Source organism: Ambystoma mexicanum, chromosome 11 (assembly GCF_040938575.1).
Source record: "Ambystoma mexicanum isolate Mex_15411 chromosome 11, UKY_AmexF1_1, whole genome shotgun sequence".
Taxonomy (NCBI): domain Eukaryota; kingdom Metazoa; phylum Chordata; class Amphibia; order Caudata; family Ambystomatidae; genus Ambystoma; species Ambystoma mexicanum.
The window spans coordinates 484,763,282-484,788,359 of NC_090934.1; the positions used below are offsets into that span (position 1 = coordinate 484,763,282).

The 25,078-nt window shown below is 45.8% G+C and overlaps 1 protein-coding gene across 5 annotated transcripts in view; it reads right to left on the reverse strand.

Moving 5' to 3' along the window:
* The window catches only part of TTC17 (tetratricopeptide repeat domain 17), a 2,246,693-nt gene that overhangs the window by 1,587,417 nt on the left and 634,198 nt on the right, over window positions 1-25,078 (reverse strand). For all 5 annotated transcript variants that reach the window (XM_069623328.1, XM_069623332.1, XM_069623330.1 and 2 more), the window contains 2 exons: window positions 20,196-20,352; window positions 18,574-18,713 (listed from right to left, as the gene is read on the reverse strand). In XM_069623328.1, coding sequence (XP_069479429.1) covers window positions 18,574-18,713; window positions 20,196-20,352 — 297 coding nt within the window. The remainder of the gene's footprint in view (window positions 1-18,573; window positions 18,714-20,195; window positions 20,353-25,078) is intronic.

Here is a 25,078-nt window from a genome sequence, read left to right on the forward strand (position 1 = left end):
GGGTACGTTGCAACATCCACACTCGAGGCCAAGGGATATCTGGCGGAGGTTCCGCAGCTATAGGTCTACCATGAACTCAGATGCTGAATTCTCTGACCCTGCCCTTCCCTCTCCTGCTACCAACCCTTAAGCAGAGACTCTTAATCCTCTGTGATATTGCCTGGATCCGGACTCATTAATGTGTACGAAATACCTACTATGTACCAGTATTGTTTTTCATTGTATAAGATTGTAGCCTGCTATCATGCCGTGTGCGTCTCTTGCTGTTTGAATGTATCAAATCAAATAAATAAAGGTTTTTAAAAAAAAAGATTTTGTTGGCCATCTTGGGTTGGATGTCGAATCACTGACCAGATGGATTTTGTATCGTGATTACATATAGCCCAGATCAAATCACTGTTTATTTTGTTTCAGTTAGTGATGCAAAGGAATCTGACGGTATTTTTGTAGTGTTGAAGAATACGCTTTTTTGGAGATAAATAGTGATCAGAATTAAGTAATGCCCTTTTGAGAGATCGAAGCTCTTCGTTTTTTTTACATTTAAGATACTTTACTTCGTTATCACATCTGTGCGTAGTGATTATAAATTTAGGTTTATGAGTGGCCTGCACAGATCTAGTAGCATTAGCAACTATGTCACCTACCATAATTTCCCTCACATAGCAGCAGAATCTAGGGTGTAAAATCTGTTTGGCAATTTTGTTGAATTCAGTCCGCACCTTCTGTGCTAATTTCGAGCATATAGCGGGGCTCCATCTGATGGAAATATTCGGTCTATCGATCTCACACAAAGGTAGTAATTGTTCAGTTGAGAGTCCAGGATGTGCTATACCCATTAATAGTTGAATGGGAGCATGATCTCTGTGGACTATTTGGTGAACAATTACTGGGGCAGCACAATGAGTTAAGGAGTTAGATATTGCAAAAAAATCCATCATGGAGGTAGACCATCCTCGCCTCCATGTCAACTTAGGACATGATTCATCACAATCTACAAAGGTGATTTCCCAACTGTCAAGGTATTCCACCCATCTTTGGCCTCTGCATCGCACTAATTCTACCCTTGGGTTGTTCGTTCACAATGTCCACGTTGGACACCAAGCACATGTAGTTAAAATCCCCACTTAAAATGATTTTGTAGTTCGTGTTCTAGGATAGTATGCTCTCAAAACAAAGGTCTAAATTGTCAAACATGTCGTCAATAGACATTTTCAGGGGATTGCAGTATAAGGTTAACAGCAAGATAAGATACTGTCATTTGTTATGTACATCAAGCTCGACAGCAAGAATATTTTCAGCATTGTATATACACATCTCCTTTTACATTTCATGTGTTTATTAATGGCGATTGCCAACCCTTCCATCGGTCAGCCCTCGTTGCCTTTTGTTGCCTTGGTATAATAAGGAGGTAAAGCCCTCCAACATTAATTCTCGAATAATCATAGTTTCTTGGAAATAAATGATGTTATGAGGTTGCGGGAAGGGCAGAGTAGCCATCCATTTATGGAGGTTGAGGAGGCCACATGAGTTCCATGTGATAATAGAAAACCCGTAATTGATTGCCTGCTATTTCAAGGGCTTATCTAATTTGTTGTTGAATATTGAGCATAATAACGGTTCAACCCAAGCTAGTTCTGTTTATCCTCGGCAATTGAAATCAATTGTGATATGCATAATTTCTCATCTGTAGAGCCTCCTGAACCTCCTTTTAATTTCTCCTCTTCCCTTACTCGCCGAGGACCATGTGAGGCAAGAAATACGGTCGCTGTCAACACATTACTGAAAGTGTGCAATCGAAAACCCAGTTCCAACAGGTCAGCTCCATATCCCCAAATATATTTCAAGACATTAACAGTTGGCAGATAAAGCATCCTACAATTGTCTTCACGAGCTAAGGAGATTCGTCCGAAGTCCTTACTAGTTAAGATTTGAAGGGAGGGAATACGGGTAATCAGATCTAATAGGTAGACTCGGTTGATTCTCGCTCCTTGCAAGATATCAGGATTGCCTCTAGTCCAATAATATTGTAGTCTGTTTGGTCGTCAACCACCTTTTTAATTAGAACAGTATCTTTCACCGAAGGCGGAAGATTAGACTCCTTGTTTGGCTCACCCTGAGCGGTATACTCCTCATGAGAAACAGTCAGGTCTACCCGGGCCATCTGTACACTACCATCCAATATCGGTCCATCATGTTTTTGAACTTCGTGAAGACCAATCACATTTTCAAGTACATTTGGCACGTCTAAATTAAGTTCTTTCATTAATGTTTCTAGCTTCAGCATGCCACAATCCAAGGCTGCTTTCAGAGAACACATTATTGCAGCAAGAGGATCAGATCTGTTAACAGAGCATAGCAAATTATTGTTGGGAGTTAAGGCCAAGTGCTCTCTGGGATTACCACTGTTGGAGTTCAACTGTACGAGTGGGGCTTCACGTCCAGTTGACAAGGGGCCATTTTGAGTTAGAGAAATGGAGTTGCCAGACAACTGTACATTGGGCTTAAGTACAGTACTTTCCCCAGCCATTGCCTTATCCATAGTAGAATCAGTGTGTTGCGTGGGAAGATATCTAGCCTTCCCAGGCCCACTGACTATCACATAGTCGTCGTGTGTTAATACATTTTTAGGTTGGAGCTGCCCATGTAGAGTGCTACATGCTTGAGAATATGTAACACTAGAAGAATCATCAGTGTATCCCACATTTAAATCTGGAGGGTGAGAACGCAACACTGAAACCACGTGTTTGCCATCAGTGATGTCATCCTGGATCATTAGTGTCTTCTTCCTACAATTGGGAAAATAATTAAACAGGTATTTCTGTTTTTTAGATGTGTCCGTGATATGTATAAGACTAAAATATTTTTTGTCCCCATTAGCTGTAATGCTAATAGTCTTTTTCACTTTATTTTTTATATCTTGTTAACAGACGGGGCCACAGTGTCAGAACCCTCCAGGGCTTTAGATGGCAACAAAAGCACCCGACGTTCCTCAGTAAATTGGGCGATGTCAGTTGTGTCCTCATCAACTAGGAGGTCTTCCAATTTATTCCGAGTTGTTTCCAATCTTCTTTTCTCAGCCTCAACTAGTTTTTCCCCCCCCTTTTGTTTTTTTTAAAAATACTTTTATTATTTGTAGGATCTGCACACTATTTCCTGCATTTATCTGCTCTTTTCGCTGCAATGTTTTCATGCGTCGTGAAAGGAAGCCTGACTTTTCATTTAAAGAACCTCATGGCACCTCCTCATTTTCCATCTGATCTATTATTTTTGTCAGAGCAGAGGGGCTATCGGGAGATGAACCTTCATGCTGAGTAGACGGGATAACCTTAGAGGATTTCAGGAATTAAATCTTGTTAATTTCTTCTGTATCATTTTTGATGTAGTTAATGTTAGAAGAGAAGGCTTCCAAATTAAACCCAGCGTGAGTGGAGGAGGATCAAACAGTGTTTGGCATGTATCTATGACAGCATTCTCCTCCAAGTACCCAATTGATTAAGGTTTTTTTTCGCATTGTGTAGACTTTTCAGAATATATTTTAGTTTCAGCCATCAAACCGTTTGAGATGTTTCCTAATGATTGAGAGTGGTTGCCGTGGTCACATTGTTCCTTTGCCAAAATAAATCCCTCCAAGCGATTTCATTTCATTAAAATGTCATTGGATACCAATTTTAGCTCGCAAATTTCGTGATGAGTGAAATCGTGGCCTTTATCTAATAGATAAAGTATTCTTAGGATGACCAGGAAGGTGTAAGGGCTCTCATTAGTGGATGAGGACAGGGGATTTGCATCCCTTTCCACTTCATGAGGCTCAAGTTCAATGCAGATATTAAGACTGGAGTTACAGTTTTCATCGGCGTCGGACACCGGCAATTTTTCCAGTGAGTTATTTACCACAGGCACATTGGGTTTGTCAAGGTTCTTCTTCAGCGCAGGGCTAGTGTAATGCGAAAGTTGTGCAGACCTACCAATAGAGGGGAAAACAGATTGTTCTGAGTGACCGTTTGGACCCCAAGAGCGTTGCACCGAAGGTGTGAACACGCCAATGGAGAGACCGATATGTTTGTTCAGTTCCTCCATTGACGCAGGCCCAACACCAGTTGCCCCAGTACTGGTGGAGCAACTGGATATTGAGGAGTTCAGTGAAGGCGAATCAACCGGTAAACTCCCCTCTAAATTCAGTAACTTGTCGCCCATATTAGTTACATGCGGCAGGCTAGCATTGTGGCTTTCGTTATTAGGATCACTGACATGAATTAGCGCGTTCACAGTAACTTGATTGATCGACTGGAAGTCGTTTGCAATCCCTCTCTCAGCCACTGTATCTGATCTTAGGGCAAAAAGTGTTTGACTTAGTTGCTCGGGGCATTTGCTGTTCTGTAAAGCATCTTCCAAACAGTCGCTTAACATGGCATTACTCATGGCAGTGTACCTTAAGTTTCCCAGACATATGAGAGCATCGATGTTAAGAGAGCTAGTAGCTGGTGCCTCAGTGAGCCGTCCACTACGTAGCCCAGAAGCCATGATCTCAGTATTCTGTACTGCAACAGGCGTTATGTGATAGAACAAAAAGGTCTCACTCTTTGCGTATATTCTAGTACTCACCCTGTAGTACGGGTTTGGTGAACAACAACTAGCAAGACTCTTCCTACCGACACCTGCACCCTCCAACCAAACAGTCACTTGCGGGGCACTTCCTGGTGCACGCGCGCTGTCCGCGCACCCGAGATTGAAATAGGAGAGAGGCAGTGACAAGACGGAGATGTCGGGTTGAGGGTGGGTAGGGTTATTCCGCTCAAAAGCTTGCCTGCAGCAAGTTGCGGCTGGCACAGAACTTCAACTCGCAGTCTGAGCGTTTCTGGAGGCGTTAAGTAAATGTCCACAGGAGGTTCCACACAGTCACCAGTCAAACAGTCACTTGCGGTGTACATTAGAATCACAATCGGGTGACAAGGCGGTATAATGACTAGACCGGGGAGACGGCTGAACATTTGGCAGTAAAAGAAACATCATTAAGCTAAGACGCGTTAAAGGACAGGGACCACCTGAAATGTTAGCAGGAATATAAGAACATGTATTATTACCACATGAGAACAACCAACCCATGGGAAGTTTCACATGATTCAGGTGACTAGCAGTTAAAATAGTATGATTACAAAACATGTTATTGGAAACATCAACACTCACTTGTTGGTAGAGCACACAAGCGCTATTCAAAATCAGTTCCTCCTTGTCCATTACAAAAATCCAGTTGTTGACATTTACCGATATAGTTCGGATCACAAGTCATATGATAACACACATCAGCAGGAGCAACATTAAGTGATGATACATGTCATGTTCCTCCACTTGCGGTCTGTGTCCGCACAGAACTTGCACTACTCAAATGAAAAAATAACTCTTTATATGTATATCAGAATCCTCCGCCAGGGAATCCCCATGCAACACCACAAATAGATGTTTCAGCACAGAGACAGGTGTTTGAATAGCCACTAGGCATGTGGAAATCAAATTTGCAGAGTCGTTAACGCCCGCTAAGCAGAAATGTGAGATGTTCAACATCCGATGAGCCGATAAACCCATATATTCTCGGTTTCCTCGACAATGGCCAAATAGCCATGCTGCACAAAGGATAAACACTGCAGAAGGGGATAAGGTATCACGCTTATGCCCACGTAGTTTTCTTAAAGCACCACGATATGCTGCAATTGATGCGTCATTCGGGGCAGTGGTTGTAGCAAACTCGTTGGTCATCATCCATATCCCCGATTCCATCTGCAGGATGGAGGCATTTGCCACCTCTTCTTGCATGTCCCCAGACCCTCCCGAAGAGACTCCACACTTTTTTGCATAGGAAATCAGCAAACTATCTAAATAACCAGAATTCAAAAACAAGATACCAGTGGAATACATTACTCACGCAAATAACATTTGTCAGCAGGAACATGAGACCATTTCCTCTTCCCGGGTTCCATCAAAACAACCACCTGATCCTCTCCTGCTGCAATTACATCCGCCGGGACGGGCGGACCATTAGGCTTCTCCACCCATCCATTAGCGCCCGGAACCATTGTATCAGATGAGCCAAAACCCTTATCCCCACGGGTTGCTACTACAGTGGGGTGGCTCTCCTTTCTTCACCATGGACAATTTCACAGGGTACAAGAATTGTTCCACCCCATCTCCCGTATCGACGTGTAACACATTCTCTCCACTGTTTATGAGAATCACTTTCATCTCTCTTTGATAGTCTGCATCCACAATCCCGCCCAATACAGGAATACCTTTCAAGGCTAAACCAATTTGTACTCGAATCCCTGTATCAATCACAACAATGCCCCTGGGATCCAGTCGGATTTCTTCCCTCGCATGAAAATCCACCTTAGCAGACTATGGGGTGTATCTCGATAAAGAGCTAATGCTCCAGGAGACATTTCCCAGTACAACAAATTTTCCATAGCAATGTTTGGTTTAAATTTGCAAAGCTGGCGTTAACATGCGCATTAAAGGAGTCTCAACATTAGCGATGGGACGATTATTGAGTATTTGCACCACATCCAACACACGCTCACGCCACCCTTTCAAGGTGCCGTCACCAGTTTTACGCAATTGTTCTTTCAAGAATCCATGAATTCTCTTAATGAACCATGAAGCCTAAGGGTGATATGGGACATGAAAGATCCACTCAATGCCTTTCTCCAATTATCCCTAAAATGTGACCCATTGTCACTCTGAATCTGTAAGGGTACTCCATAGTACACAGCCACTTGATCCAGCAATTTAATTGTAGTCAATTGTGTGGCTCTTTTACATGCCAACGCCATCAGGTAGCTGGAATATGTGTCCACAATAGTGCAAGAATATTGACTTTCTTGGCTAATGGGTAGCAGACCGATGGAATCGATCTGCCCAATCTGTCCGGGCAATTTACCCCGTTTCAATGTGCCTTGAATTAGCCTCCATTTTCACAATTGTTCAACCATCATTGATTATTGTTTAAATCTGCCGGAATCTTGCTCGATAAGTTTGCTAAGCGTACATATCAACTGACGTCTTTGCAAATGCTATTTACGGCTCCCATAATTACGGTCCCCGCTCCTTTGTCATTACCATGCATTACCGCTTTCTCTCCAACTCCTCGTCATTACTACATCTCCCAGCTCTCCGTCTCACGATATTCTGCACATTTTTAATCGGAACACCTTTCCTCGCTCTACTCCTCTGATTCGATTTCCATAACGTTAGCATATATGCAGTAACACAGGTGTTTACTTTTTAACCACAACCTTCCCCAACTACTGTCGTATTGTACCGTTTTACTTCGACCTATATTGTAACCAATTTATTGTTGCCTATGTCTCATCCAGGCTCCACCCCACTCCTTAGGAGAGTGCTTTCGTAGCTCGTCATGAACCTTTCCTTACCTATGCTCCCCGCAACATAAGGTGAGTCCCCCACTCCCGTAGCATATTTATCTTGCACCAACTAGGATGCATCTTGTACCGATAATAGCACTTATACTTTATACATTACTTTATAACATTTGTATAGCACAGCCATGAGGCGTGAGGGCGCTACAAGCCATAAAACGCAACAGAAATCAAAGAATTCAAAATGGAGTACCAGAAGGAAAGACTAAAATCATCAGGTAAAAGACTATGAATAAGTTAATTAAAAAGGTGAGTCTTCAACCTTTTCTTAAAAATCTCAGGTGACTTGCGGGGGGAAGGGGGGAAGCTGTTGCGCCGAAGCAAGATGGCCTCATAAGCTAATGCTCCGGACTGGCAGAGCAACTAATCCTGATTCTTTCCCCCTATAACGCTACCTACAACTCTCCAGCGCTGTCCACGATCCTTCAGGAGCCTCCCTCCCTCATCTACACGAAGTCTGGGCTCCGGACACGTCCTGGGGGCCTGACTACACCTCTCGTCCCTGCCGTGGCTGCGGCTTCCCGCTCTCCCACCCTGCGGCTCCTGTGACAGCGGCTCACCCATCCACCCGAGGACGCGGCGCTGTGGGACGCTGTCGGGGAGGGGCACCGGGCCCGCGGGGCGCACCGGACCGCCAAGACTGACGGGGCTGCTACCCCGCTTACCTCTTCATCCTTCTGAGGACATCCGTGACCCGCTGGGCCCTCCACTCCAAGCTGCAGCCCCCTCTGCACCGGCGGCATCTGCGGGCCTGTGCCCCGGCGCCATGTCCTGCTGAGCCGTAGCTGCACGCCGGCTCCCGCTTCACCTCCCCTCCCTCCTGCCGCTCCTCTACACGAACAACAGCACCGTTGTGCAACAAGGTAGGAGGCGTGTGGGGGTAGTGTGTGCCCGACTCCTGAGGCCCCCTGCGCCCGCCCTATGTCCTGTCCACAGGGCTGACGGCCCACCATCTTTCGCCCGCTGTGGCAGCGGCTACTCTGCTGCTTCGGGGTGCGCGGGCCGGCACCACTTCGAGGTTTACTCCGGTGCTGCCCCCCCCCGCCCAGGGCCCTCAGGCCGCCTGTCTGGCCCCTGCCGACCCACACGGCACCATTGTTCCCCATTGATGCCGGCTGGGGGTCCCGAACCCTAACAACTACCGGATCCCAATTCTAATCTGAGTGTCCCCCTGCATGATGCCCTGCCTTCATTCCTGTGCTGCTGGGGCTTGGCGCTCCTCACCCTCTGGATTGCACCAACGCGTGCATGTGCTCAATTGGAGGATCGTACCTACCACAGTGACATCCACCGCCTGGTTGCGCTCCCCGGGGCGCTCAGTCCCACACTGGTGGCCCACCAGCGACTAGTTGAACACTTTTTTTACCTGCTTCAGCGGCACTGGCTTACCACCTCCCTGCGGCGACGCAGTCACATTAAGCCACTTACCGTTTCAGCTACTACCTGTGGGCCACTGGCTACCCCACACCTGCACTGACTGTGTGCATACCCCACGCCCTATGATCTAGGGGGAGGGGGGAACCTGCGTTGATATCTGGAGTGCCTCTCATGGCCCCCCCATAGAGGCGAGTGCTTCACCTTGAGCTCCGCTCTGCCGCCTCACGAACCACCCTTTTGCCAGCAGCCCGTGCTTCATCTTCCTGCACCACATCACCGGTTCAATTTACCGGGGTTTCCACCACGCCAGGGCTCTCCCCCCGCCCCCCTGCACCCGTGGGCTTGCTGCCCGACTCTGTTCTTTGGTGAAGCCCCCCTGGCACTGCCTCCAGCGTCTTAACCCGCTGACCTCGCCTTATTTCCCCGCCCCCCCGGACGCTCGGTGGGGTGCTGATTTGGGGCCTGCCTACAACAACCAAATAGGGCCCCGGGCGCCTCCCGTCGCCATGAACAAGGGTGCTGGTGCCAGCAAGAAGCAAAGCTCACTAAATATGTTTGCCAAGACGCCCTCTAAGGCACCGATCGACCCTCCCGAGGACTCACCAGCTGCCTCAGTATCCTCTGCCCCCGACGACTCGCAGAAAATGCTGGAGTATATGCGTGAGGGCTTCACTGCGCTACACACTAAATTGGACATGAACGGGACCATTTCGTCCATAAAGGCCCATATTGAAAGGACAGTAGAGTTGCTGAGATCGAAACAAGGGTTAGCACCGCTGAGGATGACCTAGGTTCCTTGCGCGCCGCTCTGACCACCTTAACCAGCTGGGTCTCGCTGGTCGAAAAGAAAAATGACACTCCTAGATAACCCCAAGCTTTCGGCACAATTTTCAGTGGCAAGAGCTCACCGTTCCCTGACCGCGAAGCCCAGGCCGGGAGCCCCGCCCTAACCCATCATAGCCAGAATCCTAAATTTCCGGGACCGTGGTGCCCTGCTCCGGGTGGCCAGGGCCAAGGGGGAGCTACATCTAGGAGGGGCGAGAATACACCTGTATCCGGATTACTCTGTGGCTGTACAACAAGAGCGTAAGACCTTTCTCGCAGTGAAAAAAAGACTCAGACTTAGGAGTCAAGTACTCCATGCTCTTCCCTGCTAAACTGAGGATCGAACACTCCAACCGTACATACTTTTTCACCATCCCAGAGGAGGCTTCGAAATTTATCGATGAACACATTCCTGGCTGATCTGAACAGCTTGTTATGGGCTTTGTGTGCATCAATGGTTGCTCCGCACCTAAGCCACGTGTGGGACGGCCACGGTGCTTCCCCCCCACGATGGCCACTTTTTTACAGTAATTTATCCTGGTTGATCTAAACAGTGTTAATATAAGTCTCATGTTTTTCAATATTTGTTACCATACCTGGGCCATGGGTCGGGACCGCCACGGCGCTTCCTCCCCCACGATGGTCACTATTCATCATACTTTACTGCTGTTCATGTTGCTAAAATTGCTCCATTACCTCTCTATGCAGGTGTGTTCCGCGCCGTGCTGTTGCATCGTAGACTAATAACCGTTTACTTTTTGGGCCCCTGTCTCGGAGCTACCCGGCTTATCATCCCAGCTACCTCTGTTGATTGAGCCCCGGGACCCTGGTTCGTCCAGACTAGGACCCCCCCCAGTTTCTGTTTATGCCCAATCAATTCATATATATAGTCAGGCAACCACATGCACCCAGGGTACACGCCTTTTATTTGACTAGAATCAATTATTCCACCATCACCCCTTCAGATATGGCTGACACAACTCTGACCTTTATGAGCTGGAACATCAGGGGATTAGGCAACTATAAAAAGATGAGGCAGATTCAGCTTCACACTGAACGCCACGGAGTAAAGATCCTATGTCTACAGGAAACCCACGCTCGCTCGGAGCAATGTGAACGGTTCACCAAGCAATGGGGCCCCCAGAGATATTACACTAATTATTCCACTCAGAGCCGAGGCACCCTCACCCTAATACATAAAAGCCTGAAGTTCACGTGTCAACACTCCCACATAGACCCACTTGGAAGGTTTGTGCTCATCACTGGTATATTACAACATCAAGAAATAGTCATCCTGAACATATAGGGTCCCAACATCGACGACCCTGACTTCTACCTTCACCTGGCCACTCTACTCGAGAGCTACCCCCTGATTCATATTCTATGGGGCGGGGACTTCAATACATATTGGACGTCACCCTGGATAGATCGGGTTCTCGTCCTCGACAACTGTCTAGGGCAGCATACGCTATCCTGACCTCACTCCCCCGCCTGGCACTGGACGACGCCTGGCGCCTGTTGTATCCAGACGACCGTACATACTCCTTTTACTCCTCAGTGCACGATTCCCACTCTAGAATAGATAGATGGCTTGTCACAGACGTACTGATTAGATGCGTAACCCACTTAGCCATTCTCCCCAGGACACTATCAGACCATTCACCGGTACTCATCTCTTTAAACTGGGGATTGGACGCCAACAAAACAAGACAGTGGAGGATGAGCCCTCAACCGCTTCTTGACCAGGTCTTTGCCTCCGAGCTTGAGTCCTCTATCGAGGAATATTTGGAGATGAATATAAATTCGGTCTCAACACAAGCTGTGCTCTGGGAAGCCTTGAAAGCACACACGAGAGGGGTTGCCATCTCCAAGAGCAGTGGTATACTGAAGGGTATCCGTGCCGACATCGCTACCAGCGAATCAGCCCTATCCATCTACGAATCCCAATACGCTGTGGATCACTCCCCAGCTACTCTAGCGATGCTGGGCTCTGAGCTGGACAGGTTCCGTGGCCTTGCCGAGCGCGAGGTTAAGTACCTGGACCTCCCCAAGTGGCGAGGAAATACGGAGAAGGTGAGCGACCTGGCAGAATGCTAGCTAGACTGCTACGCCGCGAATTTAGTGCTCCCAACATACCAGCCATTTCTAGACCGGATGGCACACTCGCCACCTCCCCTCAAGATATCAATTCAGAGTTCCTTGCGTTCTACACGTCCCTATACTCGGAGGCTGACAGATCCCATATTTCTGAAATCAACTCCTATTTAGAGAACCTCCCTTTATCAGTCCTGTCAACCGACGCTAGCGCCTCCCTCGAGAGGCCCTTCGCCCTAGAGGAAATTGTGGAGGCCATCGAGTCACTGGCATCCGGGAAAGCTCCCGGCACAGATGGGCTCCCAATGGACTTTTACAAACTATACAAGGCCCAACTAGCGCCGCACCTACTGACCCTTTGGGAAGAATCGTGCGACAGGGGCATACTTCCACCCTCCCTCCGGGAGGCATTGATTACAGTGCTCCTTAAACCAGGTAAAACCCCTACGCAATGCAGCTCATACCGTCCCCTCTCACTGATAAATAGCGACATTAAAATATTTGCCAAACTGCTTGCCAACGGCTTAGCCCCATACATGTCCCACATTATTCACCCTGACCAGGCTGGCTTTGTCTCCGGTAGGTCCACTTCCCTAAATTTAAGGAGACTCTTCAATGTAATTCGCAGAATTGACCCAGCCACACAGGCAGTGGCTGCTACATTGGACATGCAAAAGGCATTTGATTCAGTCTCATGGAGATACCTGTAGTGTGTTCTAGAGAAGTGCAAATTCGGCCCTAACTTCCGCACCTGGATAAAGCTCCTTTACACCGCCCCATCAGCCAAGGTCCGTACGGAGGATGGGTGTTCCTCCCCCTTTCAGATATATAGAGGTACGCGCCAAGGATGCCCCTTCTCCCCACTCATTTTTGCTATTGCCATGGAGCCCTTCGCTGATATGATTAGGCAATCACACTCGCACAGGGGGTTGCGCACATCTGGCCAGACCGACATAGTCTCCCTCTACGCAGACGATAGCCTACTGTATGTTCGATCCCCGGAAATCAATCTTTTGCCTATACTGATAGATGTGGCTAGATTTGGGGACATATCCGGTTTAGAGGTTAACTGTTCCAAATCTACATTATTTCCACTTACGGACTTGACACAGCCCCCCTCCTGTTCTACATGGGTTCAACTGGTCTCCTAACAGTTTCACCTACTTGGGGGTGGTGGTCTCCCGGCACACGTCACGGTTGCGAGACGACAACTACCATACCTACCTAACTAACCTTGAGGCTAAAACCTCCAGCTGGACTAAACTTCCCCTCTCACTAGCAGGCAGGATTGGAATACTCAAAATTATTGTATTACCTCAATTACTGTACCGATTTAACAATCTGCCCCTGTGGCCCGGGGACACTTTTTTCCAAACACTGCGCGGCTTATGTAACACCTTCCTCTGGCACTCTGGTGCCGTCCGCTTCAAATTATCCACACTAAACGCCCCTAAGGCGTTGGGCGGTTTCAGCGCACCCGATTTTATCAGATACTGGGTGGTGGCCCAATCACAGTTTGCTGCACACTGGTTCAATACCATTGATCCACCCCCCCCCCCCCACATGTTCGCCTCGAGAAACTGTATGTGACCAAGTGATCGGTTCCCTGGTCCTCCAACCAATCTCCCCTGATTCAAACTCTTTGAATCCTGTAGCCAGTACATCCCTGACTCTGTCCAAATTCTGGTCCATGGTCAACACTCCCTACCCGTTCCACGGGGATTTGCCACTGTGGAACTTCCTACCCGATGTCCCACACATTCCACTTTCAGTGGTCACTCGCTGGGCCACTGCGAGATGCCGTTGAGTAGGGAAACTTTATAGAATGGTCTGACCTTCCACCTACACTTAGACACCGACCCTCGGTGTGGCTACAGTACTCTTCACTCCGCGGACATCGCAAGTCCAGATATTCTGACTTCCCTGGCCTTGCCCCCCGATGAACTTAGTGGAGGAGCTCTGCTCCCATCTTTCTTTCAGAGGCAAGGTGTCAAGGCTCTACTCCTTACTACAGACTAGAGCGGCCCCCCACTTCACTGAGCTGTGTGGGAGGAAGACCTTGGCTCCGAGATCACTGATGAGGTGGTCTCGGATGTGCGCTCGTACCCACGAGGTCTCCTACAACACTAAATTCAAACTTATCCAATTCAAGATCTTGCATAGATACCATCATACAACTATGAGACTCCACCGTATGTTTAATGCCACCCCCCCCCTCCTGTCCCAGGTGTGGCGCAGATCAAGCCACCTATATACACATGCTGTGGCTCTGTCCCCGGCTGTCCCAATTTTGGCTGGATATTTGCTCTACACTGTCTGACATTCTGGAATACCCGATCACCCCTATCCGACTGCACTGCTTATTCCATGACTTCCCACAGTTACCTCGTGACTCCAAGAAACTGGCAGGTCTCTGCATGCTACTGGCAGTTCGCTGTATACTACTTTGTTGGCTCCGCCCTAGAGCGCCTACCTATACACAATGGCTCAGATCGGTCACATGGGCTCACGATACTGAGCAGTCCTGGAATGCGATGCAGTACCCACACTCCAGGCCGAGGGATGTCTGGCCTAGATTCCGAGACTATATCTCTGCCATGACCTCACCATCAACTTCGCCCTCTACTTCCCCAGGTGGTTCCCCTTAGATGGTGACCTGTTAAGGTGTATGTATCAATACTGTGTATATTGCCGTTTACCAGTATGCTGCATTTTACTCAATATGTATTGTCTATCATTCACATTGCTTGTTCTCAACGCCGGTGCCATGCGGCTCCCTCTGTTTTGTTTGTTGTGCTGTCAAGTCAATAAAAAAGAATGTTAAAAAAAAAAATATCTCAGGTGACTGAATGCATCTCATATCCAATGGGAGAGCATTCCAAACCTTAGGCAAAAATAACAGATGTTGGTTATTTGATCTTAAGGCTCTGGTATTAGTTTTCATAGTGAGAAGCTGTTGTAAGTAGTCTGGAATGTTGCCTAGTCTGCATTTTTGTATTAGGGTTAGAGTTCTAAACAAAATTCTGGACTCTACGGGCAGCCAATGGAGAGCACGTCTTGTGTTTGTGACTTCATCTCTACGTTTGAGTTTCAGGACAATTCTGACTGCACCGTTTTGGCACACTTGCAATTTGTTATGATCAGTCTTATTTAGTCCCATCAAAAGACTTGAGCAGCAGTCAATTTTGGACCCTATTAATCGCTCTAGCGATGGTCTACGCATTATCTTGTGATTTGACGGGCCTTAGATGAGCTAGTGGATTAATATAATATGCACATGAAGATACTAAACTGCTAACATGTTGCTTCATAGTCAGTCGTTGGTCGAAAGTCACACCCAATGTTTTCACCTTTAACGGAGTGATAGTTTTCAGTTGGGAGAAGAAACTATCATAGTGTGATCCAAGTTTGTTTAGTATGTGGGAGGATCCTATGAAAAGGACCTCAGTCTTCGATTTGTTCAGGGCCAGCTTGTTATGGACCATTCATGTTTCAATTATAGTGAAAACTTTTTTGATGGCAAGTTCATCTAAGCTATGTGAGCCAGACAGCGGGATGACAGATTGAGTGACATCCACTTAGTTGGTAAATATTACGTTCTCATGGTCTAGTATAGCAAATAAGGGGGCTGTGAAGAGGTTGTAGAAGCAGGGCGAGGTGCAACCTGTTGGTCATGATATCGTGATCCACCAGGTCGAACGCCACAGAAAGATACAGCAGCATGAGTAGTGAAGCCTCATTGCGATCCATATGGGACATTAGCTTAGACTTGAGTTCCAAAAGAGAGGTCTCTGTTCCAAAACCAACCCGGAACCCAGACTAGTGATCATTTAGAATGGGATATTTCTTTAGGTGGTCTGCAATTTGTATATAGACCACACAATGAAGAATTAGGAGTAGAAATGCAGTGTTAGTAATAGGCCGATAGTTAATTGGCATGTCGACTGAGAGGCCAGGTTCTTTTAGGATGGGCATTACCCAGGCCTTCTTAGGATCTTGGGAGACAATGCCAGAGGTTATAAAGGCATTGATGAATTTACAAACTGAAGTGATTAGGGTAGGAGAGCATGTTTTGATCAACATGGTAGTATGGATATCATTCTTGCATTTGGTAGACTTAAGTTGTTTTATGATTATTTCTAATTCTTCTACCGTAACAGGAGAGAAGTTAAAAATAGGAATAAGCGCAGATCTTTGGAAATACCAGTCTGAGGGCTTAATCTCGTTACAGTTTAGGTTGTTGAAACATTATCTGTAATGGATCTTTCTGGGATTGAGTGATTGGTCCTTTCTTGTTCTTTCAATATACAAAAAAGTCCTTAGTCCTTTTCTATCATGTTGGGCATTTTGGATCCCTTTGTTAATAAAGTTTCACTTGGCCTGAATGACAGTCTTTTTATAAGTAGAGGCAGTGGCTTTATATTTGCTGACAAACAGGTGCGTGCTACATGTCTTCCATACGTGGTAAGATTTAAGAGTTAGCGACTTGAGAGATTGTAAATCCGGTGTAAACCAGGTGTTACTTTAAAGATCAGGTTTTGCTGTCTTCTTCTTAATGGGGGCCAAGATGTTAGCTGTGGTTTCTAAGTTAGCAGAAATCAGTTTACAGTAAGGAGTGAGTTGTCTGCATCAAACTCCATACTAATCATTCATCTGCTACCCGATTGGACCCAATATGTACTTTATGGAGTTTCCTATAAAGAGGTGAACGTTCCATACTGCATATCTCTGCTACCTGACCTAAGATGTAGTTTCCTATAAGAGGTGAACATTCCACACTGTATATTCCTGATACTTGTCATGGCCCAATATGAACTTTATGTAGTTCCCTACAAGAGGCGAACGTTCCACAATGCATATCTCTGCTACCTGAACTGACCTATTATGTGTTTGTTGCAGTTCCCCACAAAAGGTGCGATGCAACGCTCCAATTTGCACATACCCCTATGTATGTTTTCTGTTCTTTGTATGACATTAGGTTTGTTACTATTCTGTACCTTCATCCTTTGTTTGCCGTCCTCTGTAACCTTGTTTGGCACTTACTGTAACCTGTCTGAAGTTGAGCAATGAGAAGCCTTAGGGCTGTGCGCGCTATATAAACAAACCAAATTACATGCGGAATAGATCTCTGCTTCTGATGCTGACACACGGGGCACTGTACAATCACGGTTTGCTAATCCCCCTATCTTGTGCCCACCTGATAGTAGCCTTTTCTCTGAGATGCCCACTTTTCTGGTGGGCTGATTTAGCAATCCCCACCAGATCATCTTCCTCATGTCCATGACCGAAAATATTGGCATGTTCTTCATCAACAGAATTGAACCATCGTTTTAGTGAATCTGTTGCACAATGGGTGTCTTCATGATACACCATTACAGCGGTATGCACCAACATCTCAGCAATAGCTTGCCACAGTTCCTTTCCCCATACTTTGCCGTGAATCTTCAATCCATTCTTCTGCCGTGTAGGGAGCCAAATGTAGGTAGCCCATTTGCTACGGACCATGAGTCTGTAGATATAGCAACGCCTCTTGCTTCAAAGCCTGATACACAGCATAGAATGCTGCGAAATGGCTAGTTTTCCCTTTTCCAGAGGTGATTAACACTCTTCAGTTCGGGATTATACGCCACTGCTTTCCAGTGTCGCTCAGTCCCCACATATCTGGCTGACCAATCAGTGAACCAGGCATGTTCAACTTGTTAATTCTCCATACGGGATTCCCTATTTTACCGGAGACTCACTGATTTTGTCCTCTCCAAGGGTTCCAGATCTACTAAACGGAACCCCCGCCATTTGCTCATGTAACTTCAAAAGTCTTGAATGTACCACTTCCATTTGATGATACTGGCCTCTTGGGCATGCCCTATCCTATGTGTCTTAGGGCTTTAAGGTTACTCTACTACCCTCGGCCGAAAAGCAGACAGCAAGCATTGGGAGCAAAGAGTGGAAAAATGCAGCCATAAGTGGAAAACCCCAGCTGCAAAGCTCCGACTCCCTTCTTGGCTCTTCCTTCAGTGGACAATACAACTATCCTCCACAGTTAGCTCATCTGACATTATATGAACTTGCAACCGTTGCAGAATTCACGTTTGCTTATTGAGCCCCTGAAAACATAGGCTTTCATTGAGGTAATGCAAGTGAATGTTCAAAATGGCCGTGCACCGGCACCATGTTATTTAGCTAATTTTCGCACACGCGCTACATCAACTTAAAAAAAAAATCTTATTTTGTCACAGGGTGTATCATATACGCCACAATTTGTAGGGAAGTAGATTCTTTAAGCCCAGTGCACCCGCACCCGTCCCAGGGAAACCAGAGCCAAATTTCATTTATCCTGGCACTTTGGGCCCCACCCAGAGTAGTGGGCTCTGAAAAGATTAAAATAGGATAGGTTATTGTCAACATACGAGTGCAGGCATATTGATCATGATCAGGAGCTTTTTCTTTAATCTCAAGACTTCTGGTAGTTGCCATGTGCTTTGGTTTAATATTTAATTCATACATCTCTAATGATTGTGTTCCAGAAAACTCAAGCAAGTACACAAGTACAAAAATCATTTGATTGACAGTGATGCACACCTATCTTAAAAAAAAAAAAAACAAAACAAACACACACAACAGTCTGGTATTGCCCACACATTGCCTATTGAGAAATGCTGCCAACTTGGGACAATGCAGCATGTGCATGCTATCAGACCCATGCTAAAGCTTCTGGGTTCATTTAGTTTCATAGGCAAAACAAAGGTCTTAATCAAGGCAGTCAAGTTAAACTTTTAGAACACAGCCTTGCGTGCTCCCAATCACAGCTGTGATAATTAAACCGGCACAGATGTGTTAAGTAGATGCTTACCTGTGCTGCGCCTCCAGTTTTTGCTCTAATTTCTGCTGGCACAACACAGCATGCTTCCTCATTACAGCATGCTCAAAGTCGGGCTTGGCTTGCAATGCATGATCATAGCACAACACTGAGTGGTTGTACTCACCAAGCATCTAGAAAAGAGAAAAAGTGAGATATGTACACTATGTCAATGCAGTGTTAAATTGATCCTACTGTTGGAGAAATAATGTTTTTATCTTTATGACAGAAGGCCTTATGAACGGCTGAATGTACTGAATATATCCAAGTAAAAACTGCATCAAGAACTTTGATATAGCAAATGCATCAAGAACTTCTGGATAAAATCATAAAAATATGAGTAATAACCCCAGCTTTGAACGGATGTCCTGCACTGGGCAATTTAGATTTAACTGATACATCATTTACGGCCAGATCTGATGTGACAAGACGTGTAGAACTGACAAAAGGCCCAATCGGCTTCTCAATCGTGCCAAGGGAGTCAAATTTACTATGCAACTGATAGAAACAGAATGTAGGCAGCGCTGCTGCAAAAAAATGGTCTTTGCCTCCATTTAAATTGGAAGTAATCTAGTTGCCTCCTGCTTACTATTTTCAAATTTCACTTTGAACGTATTGTGTACACTTTTTTGATACTGCCTTGCATTGAAATTAGTTGTATTAAAATGGCTTTCATTGAAATGAATAAGTTGAAGATGGATACTAGTAAGCAGAAGTATGTTCAAACATTCCTTGGCTCAGTGCTATATCCTCTGAATGCAAAGTATTCCACAAGCTCAAGCTGCACTAAGAAAGCTACTAAACCTCACATGTGCACCTTTGCGATTTATGACACCCAGAAGCAAACCTATAGTTCCCAAAAACATTAGGACCAGAATATCTGCCCAAACCGGTGGAAACTTGGAAAGGGAAGTGTTGGAACATTGGAAAAAAATCATTTTTTTCTGGAGGAGGGTGAGGAAATGCACATATTTATACACAAATTAGTTGGCTTTGACATCTCCATTATACACACTGAAAAACACAGCAATGTTTGAACAAAGATTTGAAAAACTGAAAAAAGACAAGCAACAGAATGCCCAATGAGCACTTTTAGCAAGATTAATTTTATGAGCAGCAGTAATTTTCAGATGGAGAACAATGTGGTTCCTCAACCAGCATGTGTCTACTTTGCAAGGGCTCATCCAGAGCAAGCCAAGTAATTTGCAAAAGCAGGTGTCGTGATCCAAATGTAAAATTGGTTGAGATTGGAACTTAAAATATGCGTCACCACTTAAAACACTGTACGTAAGGGCGGGCCAGGAACTATATTAATAATGACGTTCCTTCCTTGTGTTAAAAGGCAATACAGGGAATTTAGAGCTCGGCTCGTTTTATTGTTATTATTCTATTCCCATGTACTGCACAGTCCCTTCCCCCATAACCCCCCCGCACTTTCCCCGTTCCCCCATCCCATGCACTTGCGTGATCTGAATGACACCTGGCCTACTATGATCGTTGTCTGTCCGCCCTTTGTTCCCCCTCCCTTGCCGCGTAACGCCTTGAAACACTTGTGTATAAGCACGTTATAAATGCCATTTCATATCATTATCTTAGTCTGAGAAGGCAACACTCACAGCATAAATGTTCCCCAAGGTGTAGTGGCTGGTCAGGCTGGTCAGGAAGTCACTGGACACATCCAGGGCTGCATGCCCCAGAATTGCTGCATCTGCAGAAAAGTGGGCACGGTGCAAGATATTGGCCATGTTGATCAATGCAATATCTTTAAAGTGCCTGGAAAAAGAATACAAGGGGATACACATTATAGGCTTGTTTAAATTACTGCCAAATAACAGCTTTCGTCTACGCCCACAGATACAGATTTACCCAGTGCACTGTCAGATCGCTCATTGAAAACCTTCACCCTGAACATCAAATGCATTTTTATAATCTCAACTCCTGAAATGTACGAGGCACAAATAAAAGACATGTACACCCACTTCAATATGAAAGTATATATGTACTAGAATTCAGCACCCTGATCTTGTTAACATCTTCTACTCCACCTTCCAATTATCATGCTGCCCCTTCAAGCACTCATGACTGGGGATTCTTAGAAACTTACATCAAAATCATCTCTCTGCCAAAACAGTACTACAGTAAACAAAGTAGTGACAGTAAAGGTCCCCCATATACCCAATGAAGCTCAATTCTTTCTGGTAGCCTCACCATACATCCATGCGGGAACCTGTAATAGCCAGTGGTTTCCAATCAATTCCTTAAGTAGTAAATCTCAAAGCCACTTTTCCTCTAGTACCATTTTCATACGGACTCAGGCTGGCAGACAGATGGTGGAAATAAGGGGTTTAGGGATAGGCATAGGTGAAGGGATAGGGTTAGCAACTGTTTACCAGGAAGGATTACATTTAGGACAGGGGTTCAGGATGAAAGGAATTGGAAGGAGTGGAAGGTTGTCACATTTCAAATAAATCATGTTGAACATGTTCCAACACCTAGCACCCAAAAATTGGAACGCACTCCCCACCGCCTTAAGAAGCGAAAAATCATACCATGCCTTCCGTAGACTATTCAAAACCACGCTGTTCCACTAACCCCGCCTCACCTGTATTCTCACCACTGTAATTATGGAAATAACAGCAAATGTATGAAAAAACGCGTCTATGCTAATCTGTATATCTGTATATTCACCATGTATGCCTGTAACAAGTAAGACTTCTTAGTGCCACGATGCCCCCGGGCAGATGTGCGCTCTACAAATCCAAATAAATAAATAAATAAATAAAACAGTCAGTGAAAAGCGCACCTGCTATGTTAATGCTGTCGTACAAGTTTTAGAAACAGCTATTTCAACATACACATCACAGACGGCCTGATGTAACTGTGCTATTCATGTGCTAGTCATTCTGCAAAGTGACACTCACTTATACACTTCAATGTGTGAATAAAGTAAACACTTGGAAAGTATAATCTACTAGCTCATATACCTGGTGTTGCCCAGGATTTCATTTTCTCATAGGTACTATTTATTAGAAATACCTTAAAATGGCTTGACGCTTTTCGGAAAGGCTCCATCCGAAAGTTGAAAAGAAAAATTCACTACATTATTCCATTAAATTTTTTTAAAAGGTTTTCTTATTAAGACTACACTACACAATTTTCTGTTCTTAAAAACTGATTCTGAAACTTATAACTGTATGTGAGAACAAAATGGAGATTCCCGAGCAGCATGATGAGACATGATGCCGAAAGTGGGCGTCATAATGAGTGTGCCGGTCCGGTAACAATAGTGCCGGTAAGCATACCGGCAGCGTTGTTACCGGACCAGCACACTCCGAGTTCTGCGTGCAGCTACCGTGTTAGGGAGAATTCTCCAAAATATGCTAATGTTCTTAACCTTAGAGACCACCAGCAACTTTGCTGGATTTTGAGGACTTGATTTTTTTTACCTGGATAGTGTGTGACCCTTGTCATGTATTTTACCTCTGTTTTTTTCTTGGTTATGGAGTCTAACCAACTCCATAGGCATCATCTTTTACAATTGTCTCACACCACACCCTCAGTACAGTGACACAGGTAAGCCTTTCAGACTTTTCCTAGGTTTAACTACCTTCTCTGGGATAAACTACTGTTTCCCAGAGTAAGTAAAGTGAAAATGACTTTACTAGTCTTTTAAATTCCTAGACCCAGCACACCCCATCTTGCAATAGAGTGCTGAAGGGGTTACTTAGTATCCCCTGTGTCTAGATACTCATGTAGCAGTCAAATGCTACCTTTTCCTCTCAGAATGGCTGGTGGCAGTGGTTTTACAACGAACTACCATGAGTTTTCCCAACCGCAAACTATTCATAGCTCCGGTAAGGTTAAATCGCAGGCCATGTTTTTCAAGTTGATGCCTGAGCCCCCCCTTTGTTAAACAGGTCCTAGTCTTCTTTTTTCACCATTTCTTTGTGGAAAGGTCCTTCTAGAGTGTTTCACTGCGCGCCAAACCAGGTTTGGTCTCTTTGTTAATTTGCCTTTGGCGGGCTTCAGAGTGAAGACCGCCTCTGGCACCCGAGTGTCTGGAGTGGGCAGGAAGTGAGGGAGGTGTACAAATCTCCCGGTGCTTAGTCTCCTAGAAGACGCAAATGCACTCTGTGGTGATTGGCTGGCTGACTGTCCGGCCAGAACAGCCACCCTGCTGGGTGAGTGACAGCTAGGCTGGAACGAATGGGAGAGAACTGAATAAAAGGCAAGTCTCTTGGCTTGGAAGGTAGAGTCGACCACTGGACGGAGGAACCGAAGAAGAGCTTGAAGAGGACGACTGCTGCAACTTCTGGACCGTTGGTTTGCCCGGTGAAGCCCTGTTGCAGGTCCGAATCGCCAAGTTTGCATCGACAGAGAAGCCCTGCAAAGGACTTCTCCCTTTGAGTTGGTGGGACCAATCAACTCCAAAGTATTTGTATTTTGTTTATTTGTATAGCGCACAAGGCCCGAGGGTAACCGGGCTCATTTTGTTTTTAGTTACAGGGAGGTTACATACATACACAATATTTAACTTAAAATATACAAAATATACATGGTTACCGACATAATATTCAACTTGAGAATATACAAGATACATAAAGAGGGTGTACAGGGTACACAGTCTGAGCAGAATATGAGGTCAAGATATAATGCAAAAGAGCCCTAAGATGCTAAAATGAAGGTTCCAGTCAGGGTCAGGCATAGCCAAGGGTGAGCAGCCAAGCTTTAGCCTTACGCTTGAAGGCAGGGAACAATGGTTCAGCTCCAAGTGGGTTGGGTTGAGTGTTCCACAGCTTAGCCGCGAGGACTGGGAAACTACAGCCACCAGATTTTTGGAGGTTGAATCGTGGGATGACAAGTCAATTAGCGTGTGTGCTTCTGAGGGGTCTCACAGCTGAATGAGTAGTGAACCGAGAGGTAGCTAGGAGCTTGGTTCGCAATACTTTTGTGTTTAAGTGTCAGAGCTTTAAAGGAGGTTCTTTGGGTAACTGAGAGCCAACGGAGGTTGTGTCTGTGTTCTGAGATGTGTGAGGTCCTAGGGATGTTCAGGGCCGCTCTAATAGCATTGTTTTGGATAATTTGGAGTTTTTTGATGTTGCATTGGTTGGTACCCAAGTAGAGGGCATTGCAGTAATCAATTTTAGATAAGACCAAGTTCCTGGCTAGGGTAGTACAGTTGGCTGGTGATAAGAAGGGGCAGCAGGCTGTGATGAGCTTGCATGTGTAAGATGCAGCTGAGAAGACTGCATTGGTTTGTCTAGTTAAGGATAGGGTGGAATCAAGGTACATGCCTAAAGTCTTAGTGTCCTTAGTAACTGATGGAATTACCATCGATGGTAAAGGTTTTGAATGAGGAGTCAAGTTTACTGAGTTTATGGGGTAAACCTAGCAAGAGGAGCTTGGTTTGTTCGTTGTTTAAGCACACTTCATGCTGCGCCATCTAGGCCTGGATGACTTGATAAATGGCGTTGATAGCTAGGGAGTCAGTTTTATAGTCGCCTGCAATGGGAATAAGAATTTGGGTGTCGTCAGCGTAATTAGTGTACGTGACACCCATACGGTCCAGTATGTCAAATAGGGGTTTTGTGAAGACATTGTAAAGTGTCGGGGGGAGGGGGGGACATGATCCTTGGGGCACTCCACATGTGGCGGGTGAGGGTTCTGCAGTAGCGGTAGGGGAGAAGACCTGCATAGATCTGTTGTCCAGGAAGGAGGTAATCCAGGCTGTCGCTTTCTCAGAGAAGTTGGCTGCGGTTTTGAAGTGGCGACACAGGATTTGGTGGTTGACTAGGCCAAATGCTGCAGAGAGGTCTAATAAGAGTAAGAGAGCTAGTTTTCCCTTGTCTTTTAAGTCTTCTATTTGTGTTTTTAAATCTAGCAACGCAGTTTCTGTGCCGTGGCGAGGGCGGAAGCACGATTACCTAAGACCCAGGAGGTTGTTAGTTTCTAGATAATCTTGGATCTGCAGATATGCCGCTCAATCAATAATTTTTAAGAGGAAAGGCACAGTGGTGACTGGCCTATAGTTAGTGGGAATGTTGGCGTCCAGGGTTGGTTTTTTCAGAAGAGGAATGACCCAGGCATCCTTGAGGTTGTCCGGGACGATCCCCGTTCTGAAGGAGGAGTTTATGAGTGCAGTGATGAAAGGCGCCAGGTTGTGTGAAGCCTCCTTGATAATAGTGGCACGGCAGGAGTCTCCCTGACAATCAGATGGCTTAAGGCTGTTGATGATGTGTTCAACTTCCGAAGTGGAGAGGGGTGAGAAGCAGAATGGTTGCACGGAGGCAGTGTTAGGTTTGTGGTTGATCTGAGGAGCAAGCTGTGATATAAGTGAGTGCAGGCTGGTTTTGTTCGTTAATTTTGGTTTGGAGTATAGTAATTTTACCCAGGAGAGCCTCTTGGATGTGTGTGCACCAAATGCTGTCTCTGGAGCAGGTGTCTGGAGGAGGAGTGTGGGATTCCAATTGCTTTAGGATTTTGAAGAGCTCCTTGGTAT